General features: G+C 44.2%; 1 protein-coding gene across 1 annotated transcript in view; it reads right to left on the bottom strand.

Annotated features, from left to right (window-relative positions):
* lamb1a (laminin, beta 1a) overlaps positions 1-5540 on the bottom strand; it is a 25671-nt gene extending 20131 nt beyond the window's left edge. Inside the window, exons 1-7 of the mRNA XM_085166440.1 lie at positions 5203-5540; positions 4335-4534; positions 2897-3035; positions 1932-2005; positions 903-1091; positions 761-824; positions 486-688 (exon numbers count right to left, since the gene is read on the bottom strand). Coding sequence (XP_085022566.1) covers positions 486-688; positions 761-824; positions 903-1091; positions 1932-2005; positions 2897-3035; positions 4335-4534; positions 5203-5233 — 900 coding nt within the window. The 5' untranslated portion in view covers positions 5234-5540. The remainder of the gene's footprint in view (positions 1-485; positions 689-760; positions 825-902; positions 1092-1931; positions 2006-2896; positions 3036-4334; positions 4535-5202) is intronic.
* Positions 5541-9247: the final 3707 nt, after the last annotated feature.

Raw genomic sequence — 9247 nt, 5'->3', positions numbered from 1 at the left:
CAATAATCAATCAGCGTTCACTTACAAGGTCATAAGCTGGGTTTTTTGTACATGTAGTCAGTTGCCTGTTGCACCGTTTCTTCCAGTGTCTGTGTGATTTTATACTTTTCTACGCTGGTGATGGTTTACTTTCACAGCCGGCTCAGCATCAAAGCCTACACTTCACCCACAGACCGCCATGTTGAATTTTACAGCAGAAGTCAACATGTTTACTTGATATGCTGTTTGCTCACGTGTTTAAACTGCTTTAAGCTTAAAGTGTTGGTTACTAGGGGCGTGGCCTCTTTGACTGACAGGTGGACGTAGCTGCTAGCTGTCTGCGAGGCCTCACGTCAGCTAATTGGAGTCCCTGATTTGATTGGATGTTACAGACACTAATTGGCAGGTATCTGTGTGACGCTTCCTATCACGATCGGGTACCTCCTAATGCCTGGTTGTCGTCATAGCAACGTGGCCATATAAATACAGTCCGTAATCGTCCTCACCATGCCCTCTGTTATCTGCCCAGCTCCCTCGACGGGGGCGCACTCAGAGGCGTGTCCGTAGCAGAAGCAGTTTCCTCGGACCACCATGTCATAGATGGCGTAGTAGTACTTCTCTTTGATCTCCATACGGGAGTCCAGAAGGTTGTCTCCAAGCGTGTGCAGTTTGGTGAACTTCACCCTCAAGTTGGTGATCTTCAGCATGTCTAAACAAAGAACCAGTAAAATTCATCAATAACTGGTCAACACCCCTACGCGACGCAGAGAAGGAGACGTACTCTGGATTCGGGGACTGTAGGGGTCATCGATCCTGAATGCTGGATCCAAAACTCTGAAAATCACCTGAGGAAAAGAAACAAACAGCATTACCCGCAGCAGTGTGAATAATGTTAGCATTATTCACAGGAGCAGCAGATGTACCTCTCCTTCAGTGGATGGCTCAATGTCAGAGTAACGCGAGTCACAGATGACATCGTCAACCTTTCTCATTGGACCCCGGTACACGGACGGGAAGGACGACTCGCAGTCATAAGCAAAGTAACGGTAAACCTGCCACGTCTTCCCGAAGTCAGCTGACCGCTCAATCACCATGGCAGCAGGCCGAAAGGTCTGAGGAAATAAAGACAAAAGTGGGAAAACTGAGGATCATGTGGTGAGGATGATGGCGTGGTGAAGACCCGGGCTGGACTGCACCATGATCACTGACAAAACCCCAGTTAGATTTCATTCCCCTCTGGCGCTGTGGGCGGGACTTATCCTTCAAGCTTGGGTCCTCTACCAGATGCAAACATTTCATTCTGTTTGATTTCAGATCATTGATACATAATCAGGTTGGTGCAGGTGTTGTTGTCCTTAGTTGCACTGCAGCATGTGACAATAATTAAAGTCTACACTTAAGCTGTTAGTAGTGACTCGTGGTCAAAGCAGCCTGAATCCTTAAATCTGTCGTCCAGATTCCCTCCATCTGTTTTCTTACCATGTTAACCTCCTCTTCCTCACTTCTCCTCAGCTGGTGCAGCTGTAGCCTCCTGTGATTGTGAGGTCTGGTTACTGGCTGTTACTGGTACTGCTGTTCACGGTGCAGCAGCTAACAGCAGCTAACAGCAGCTAACAGCAGCTAACATGTTAGTAATTTCACTTTAATTCATTATTTTATTGTTTTCTCAGACTTTCAGCTCCACTTTCTTCCACACTAAACTTTTTCTACAAGCTACGTGAGCACACAGCAAAGGTTTGGGAGAAGACAGCTGCATTGTGTGTCGGCTCACCGCAATGCCCGACCAGTCCAGCCCTGGTCGTAACCCTTCCCATTATGGAGTATTGCTATGTCCTTTCAATACACAACTCACAACAACTCCTCAATCACTGTGTGCACCTGGTTCTTCAGATTAAGAGACCAGAATCACCTGTCAACTACCCAGAATCCCCTGCTGCATGTGTAGAACTCACCTTGAAGGTCATGATGAGATGCGTGAAGTGAAACTCAGCCTCTAGGTTGAGCTGGATGGTGACGTTCTCCACACCTACACACAGCAGATCATCAGTCACCAACACTCTGTAGATCAGACTCTGCGCGCCACATCGGTTAAAGAGCCCAGAAATCAACAACACGCTGCAGTCGCTGCACATTAACATGATCGGAGCTGAGAAAAGAACTAAATCTGTCCAAGAACCAACAATTCAATTCAGTTTTATTTATATAGCGCCAAATCACAACAACAGTCGCCTCAAGGTGCTTTATATTGGACAACAGGACTCCAGAGAGTGACGACCAAAGGTAACAGCAGATCATCTGTGTTAACACACCCACTGTCAGAGGATGACGGACACCATAAAGGAGTCTCAAACACTGCAGCGAGTACCTGGTTCTGCACAAAACACCGCGGCGCAGCTCTGAAGCTGCCGTTTAGACGCGCTCGCTCATCAGGGGAACAGCGAGTTCATCTGGGCAGCAGAGCTCGGCCGAGGCAACAAGCTCACAGCGCCTACCATCAGCCAATCAATGCAGACATACAGATACAGCGAGTAATGGAAAATTAACAAAGACATGAAGCTGCCTGGTTAGCATAACTTCACCACACTGGGTTTGTGGTGAAGAGCACAATGAACCTGGAAGAGGTTTGTTCTGCAGTAAAACTAAACTATCTGTTTGATGAACCTGGACAAACGGCAGGTCGACTGTGTTTGCCTCCTCACTGCGGGGCTTTTTAAACCTGAACATCCCCCACCCCTGGGAATAACTACATGGCCTCCAGCAGGGACCCGCCCCACAGCCTGAGAACCTGTAATCATGGAGGATAGAGGGTGATAAAACACAGCCTTTCTTCTGACAGTGAAAACATGTCTGAAGCTCTCAGTCTTTAAACCTGTAATGACACGTCTGACCTTTGACCTCTCTGAATGTTCTTCCTCACCATTCTCAGTCTGCCACCAGGTCTTCAGTCTGTTCGGGGCAAACGTAGTGACGACGTTCTCGATGCGATGGCTGTCGGTGCGATTGGCCAGCTCGTTGTAGGGCTCTGACGAGTCGCACACAAAGCACTTCTTCTCCTCCTGGTTTATAGAGGGGGAGGAAAAGGTTAACAGGAGGTGAATTCCTCGGATTCCTGAGTGAGATAAGAGGAAACTTTCTGACCACAAACTTCCCACAAATGAAAAGTCTGATTTCACCTGAAATAATGCAAGCTTTTCACTGGTTTTGTTTTTAGAGTTAATGACAAAACTTTGGAAAACTTCCTTCCTGGAACGTCTCAGTCATTAAGAGATGTCAGAAAGTTGCTTGATTCCCTGACAGCCCAACGTGTTTCAGCTGCTCAGACTTCTCTCAGGGGGGAAAACCCGAGCGATCCAGTGCTAACCAATACATTTTATAGTTTGTGATGTTCAAGCAGCAACCACGCAGAGCGAGGATCTGGGACGAATGACTGAATGAAAGGAAGGAATTAGAGGATGTATAATCAAAGTCACATGACGGAAGAATGTCAGCGACTCAGAGCGAACACGCTGTTATTATCTACGTATGACATGTCCACACACATCTGCCTCAAACATTAAAACCTGATGTTTACAGTCAGCCTGTGTGGTTTATTGACTTTTGATTGGATGAAAACAGTGTGACCTTTGACCTACAAAGTTTGTTGTGTTTTCTCCACAGGAACATCTGGACAAACATCTGTCTGCAGCCAGCGCTCATGGTTTCCTTATAGGGAGCTCATTTTGCACAGGAAACACTTCAGACTGTAACACACAGGGAGTGGGACTGAGCTGGAGGTCGTTTAAACTGCATGGCTGGAGTTTGTCTGATGATACTGGATCCTCCGGTAAAGTCGCTCGAGTCTCCGGTACTGAAACAAAGCGCTGCACTGAACTCTACTCAGACCTAATTAGACCACCTAACGTTTAAAGACATCTGAAGTGATCACTTACACTTCATCCATGTATGAAGACTACCTGAGCAGCATAAATGTCCCATTCTTTGGACTTCAATGGAAAATTCATCCTGAATCCTTCATATAGGATCTTATTAGAGGTCAGAGGTCACCAACGACTTGTCTCAGTTTCTAAGTTACAGTATTTTCAGTATTTCTGAAAGAAGCTAAAGACTAAGCTGAAGTGATGAGTTCGTGATTGTTGCGCTAAATAGACTGGTACACTCCGACATGCAGCATGGAGGAGCACGGAGGGGCCGGGGGCGGAGTCTGCTGGGCGATCTGCTGTGCCCCTTTAACCACAGCTGCCCCCTGTGTTGCCTCCTTTTATAAGACGTTCGTGCCCAGTTGCGTTCTTCTTGGGTCTCTCTGAACTTTTCTGTCTGAGACCTTCAGTCATGATCTTGTTAACCATTAAATTTACCTGCAGGTGGCTGACGATACAGAATGGTTCGGGTCGGTTCATTCCACAGGTGGAGGTGGATGACAATTGATGAGCTCGGCCAATCAGAAGGTCTCCTGTTGCTGGGTAACAGCTGCCTTCAGTGCACACATCACTGAGCTCGGGTTGGCCGATGTCGTCCGCGGCCCCACCCTCCTGAGCACAGGTAAACACCTGCAGACCTGAGAGAAAAGGCTTTAATGGTAAAAATCTGAGAGCAGGATTAACGAAGCCCCGCCCACATTTATTGATTAAAGAGACAAAGCGCAGCTGATTGGAACCTAAACCCAGAGCTGCTTCTCCGCTTGTATTCTGGAGGACATCATGAGAGAAAGATCAGTGAGTCAAACCTTCACGAGTGACTATCTGATATCTGCAGTCTACAGATTACTGATTACGCTCTAAGCTGATCTCTGAGAGGACCAAACATGTTACAAACACAAACTGCACAGATTTAAACTAAACTTTATTTATCACACATTGGCAAAATGTGTGCGTTTGGTTTGAGTTTCATGATCATCAGCTTCTGAATTCTTTTACACATCAAACATGTCGACAAATTCCTAAAGATTATTCCTAAAGATTATTCCACTAAAACTCATAAAAAAGCCCTCCGAGCCCATTTTATTCTGAAAGTTTCCCGAAGTTTGAAAGTGTCTAACACTTATTTTCATTTTAGATTATTTTATCATGAATGAAACGGGCGGCTGAGAGGAAGCAGCAGCATTTTGTAATTTTCAACAAAGAAACACGAAGATACAACTCTGGATGTTTTAAATCAAACCGATCCGACAGGACGTGTTTAAGGAAAGTTGAAAAAATTGGAAAAGTTGAACTTTATTTAACTTACCGAGCAGCAGCGCGAGCTGAAGCTGAAACATGCTGCAAATCCTCACAGTCTGAAGACCCCCCGGACCTCCTTAGTTCCCCTCAAACTCCTCCTCCACACAGACACCTCCGAACAGACCGGCCGACTTTCAAATTAAAACATCCGGCCCGAGTAACGTGGTTGTGCTCACAGCGAGAAAAACACCAAGAACTAAAGAGTTCAAACTGTTGGAGCAGAATAAAGTGATCAGTAACGCGATTCCAGCACACACAGAGTAAACTGCTGTTAGCCCTCCTCATCGTTAATTGCCGTTATTTGATTGATTGATTGATTGATTGATTGATTGATGTCTCTGCAGCTGTTTGAAACATATAAAAAGTTTTTTTCACCTTAAACTCGGTAATCCCCCACACTCTCCCCCTCCTCCCTCTCAGGTCCACAGACAAAAGAAATTCCTCACCCCTGCCCCCAACTCTCTCTCTCTCACGCACACACGTATTTTCTTTGTTGTTGCAGGTGGGATTGAAATAAGGGGGGCAGGGCTGGGTGTGTGTTTCGGACCCCCCACCTGAACGTCTTCTGCCTGTAGCCTGTGGCTGTGTCCCAATTCAGGGTCTGCACGCTTGAAGTACGCGCACTACGCGTACTACGTACGGTGCGTACTATAAGTACGAGAAGTGCGGAAGTGAGAGGCGTGTGAAATGGGACGGTCTAGCCTTCGTCGCGCTGTTCAGGTTGCCTAGCAACCATGATACTAACCGCGAGACACGTTACATACAGCTTTGTGTGACAGAAATGAAGGAGAAAAATGTTTTGTTGGTCATTCATTTTTGTCATGACATCACTTTGATTAGTTGAGTATCTGAGGCTGAGACCACAGGACTGTAAAACATGATTGTTGGGCTTCATTTCTGTACTCAGTGGCGGTCCTAGCTGTTTGGCGCCCTGGGCGAACACTCCCTCTGGCGCCCCCCCCCCCCCCATTCCCCCCCACACACATAAAACATACTAAGGATTAATATGTTTTATTAACATAAAACTGTTGTCGGAACCATACTGAATTTCACCAGAGAAACACACACACACACAGACACACACACAGAGTATGCATAGTATGCAAACAGCCATCATAATTCATCATACAATGAGAACAGGACAAATCAACAACTGACAATGACTCATTAATATTAAAATCTGTAACATAATGTATTGTTTGGAGTTTAGTCTGTTACTGTTGCTATTTTTACCATTTCTTCTTGGAGCAACTGTAACACACATAATTTCCTTAGAGATTAATAAAGTATTCTGATTCTGATTGGTTCAGGATGACCTGCCATTATCCAATCACACGTCTGCTTACCTGCATCTGTTGCTCGTTTCTCCTCCTCTTCTTTTCTCTTTTTTCTAAACTGAGCACCTGATGGCTTTGAACTTTTCTTGTCCATCTTCCACTGGTTTTAATTTTGCACTCCAGTATGAACACAAATCTCCCAACCCGAGGATCACCACAACATAACCTAACAGACCTACACCTTAGTTCACAGACTCCCTTTGTCTAGGGTGCATTTCTGGGATTTCGCACAACCCAGGATTCAAATCATGAATCCATGATGGGCTTGGATTTACATCATTATGAATGAAATGTGCTCTAAGCAGCCGCCCCCTCCCTTTTCGACGGGTTGTGTGAGACATTTCAATCATCAAACTGTAAATTATACATTTTAAATTGTTATTGATCCCTTACCCCGAGTCCTAAAGTGTATATTTATTTTCTTACTCCTCTTATATTTATTGTTTGTTTACTTGCACTGCTCTCGTCTCTCTATACTGGACTGTATGTAGCGGAGATGACAATAAAGTTTACTTTGACTTCAGCAGCGAGCAGGCGCACCGAGGGCTCTCGCGCTCCCTTTTCGCGTATAGAAAAAACATCGGTGCAGATTATAAGTCTGTATCATGATGTCTGGTGTTTTCGTGTTTGTTGTTTTGTTTTTATTTTGTTTTATTTTGTGAGTTGGTTATTAGACGCTGCTCCAGCCACCAGAGAAATTAAAAATAATTGGGGAAAAAAATAACTTAACTGCGAGACCGGACACACCCGGTGTTAATCAGGATGCTATGGTCAACAGTGTCAAAGGCAAATGTTAAGTCCAGCAAAACCATGACTGTGGATGCTCCGGAGTCAGCTGACATCATAATATAACTAGTGACCTTAATTAATGTGGTTTCTGTTGACTGACCATTACGAAAACCAGACTGAAATTTGTCATAAATTTCATGTTTTTCTAAACAAGCAGTAAGTTGATCTGCAACTGCTTTTTCCAGAATTTTTGACAGTAATGGGAGTGAATTCAGCTGAAGCTCTCAGTAGGAATGGTTGTGATTGTTTTCCCCACACTGAGACATTACAGCTGATTTTAGGTCCCCCCCCTGCTGAATCCACCTCTTCCCTGCTTATTTCCTGTTTAAAGTCCCCCTCTACAATGGAGGCAACAGGAAACAGAGCTATTTTTATTTTACTTCTTTTTCTCTGCTCATGTTCTACTTTTCTGAGCTGAGCACATTTATTAGAATTAGAATGATTGGAATAAAATTTAGACTGAAATAATGTTGTATTCTGATTTACCAATATTATTTTATTATAATATTAATAACAATAGGTGGCAGAAATGTTCTTCAAGGAGTTTTGACTTTTGAGTTCTTACTCTGAGTACATTTCAGAGCCAGTACTTTTTCACTTTTACTTAAGTTGAGAAGTTGAATCAGTACTTCATCTTTAATAGAGCATTTTTAACACTAGTATCTGTACTTCTACTTCAGTACAGAATGTCTGTACTTTTAACACCTCTGGTAAGGGAGGAGGGCCACTTGATCCAGCCCTAACTATATGCTTTAGCAAAGAGAAAAGTTTGAAGCCTAATCTTAAAAGTAGAGATAGTGTCTGTCTCCTGAATCCAAACTGGAAGCTGGTTCCACAGAAGAGGGGCCTGAAAACTGAAGGCTCTGCCTCCCATTCTACTTTTAAATACTCTAGGAACAACAATTAAACCTGCAGTGTGAGAGCGAAGTGCTCTAATAGGGTGATATGGTACTACAAGGTCATTAAGATAAGATGGGGCCTGGTTTCTTCCTGTTAAAAGGGAGTTTTTCCTTGTCACTGTCGCCAAAGTGCTTGCTCATAGGGGGTCATATGATTGTTGGGTTTTTCTCTGTATGTATTATTGTAGACTCTACCTTAAAATATAAAGCACTTTGAGGCAACTGTTATTGTGATTTGGCGCTATATAAAAAAATGGAAATGAATTCAGAGTAAGAATTTGCTTATATACCATATTTCTATGATTTTCAGGGCCTCAGTTTGATCTGAATTAAGAAGCAGAAAGTTAGCGGCCATCCAGGTCTTTATGTCTTTAAGACATTCCTGCAGTTTAACTCATTGGTGTGTGTTATCTGGCTTCATGGACAGATAGAGCTGGATGTCATCTGCATAGCAGTGAAAATGTATGCTATGTCTTCTAATGATGCTGCCTAGGGGAAGCATGTATAATGTAAACAGAATTGGTCCTAGCACTGAACCCTGTGGAACTCCATAATTAACCTCAGTGTGTGAAGAGGACTCTCCATTTACATGCACAAACTGGAGTCTATTAGATAGATATGATACAAACCACTGCAGCGCAGTACCTGTAATACCTACAGTGTGCTCTAATAGGATATTATGGTTGACAGTATTGACAGAAACTCTGTGTAAGGCCCAGGTGGACGATAGATGATGGTAAATGGTAAATGGACTTGTTCTTATATAGCGCTTTTCTACTCTGTCTGAGCACTCAAAGCGCTTTATACAACTAATTCATTCACCCAATCACACCCATTCACACAAGCACTTTTTTCTGACCTAAGTGCTAAGTAGTCTACCATTCATACACATTCACACTCCGATGGATGCATCGGAGAGCAACACGGGGTTAGTATCTTGCCCAAGAATATTTGGCATGCAGACTGGAGCAGCCTGGGATCGAACCACCGACCTTCTGGTTAGTGGCTGACCTGCTCTGCCACCTGA

This window comes from Neolamprologus multifasciatus, chromosome 7 (genome assembly GCF_963576455.1).
Source record: "Neolamprologus multifasciatus chromosome 7, fNeoMul1.2, whole genome shotgun sequence".
Lineage (NCBI taxonomy): Eukaryota > Metazoa > Chordata > Actinopteri > Cichliformes > Cichlidae > Neolamprologus > Neolamprologus multifasciatus.
Note: the sequence above shows the minus strand (reverse complement) of the source record. Positions and strands in the feature narration are given on the sequence as shown.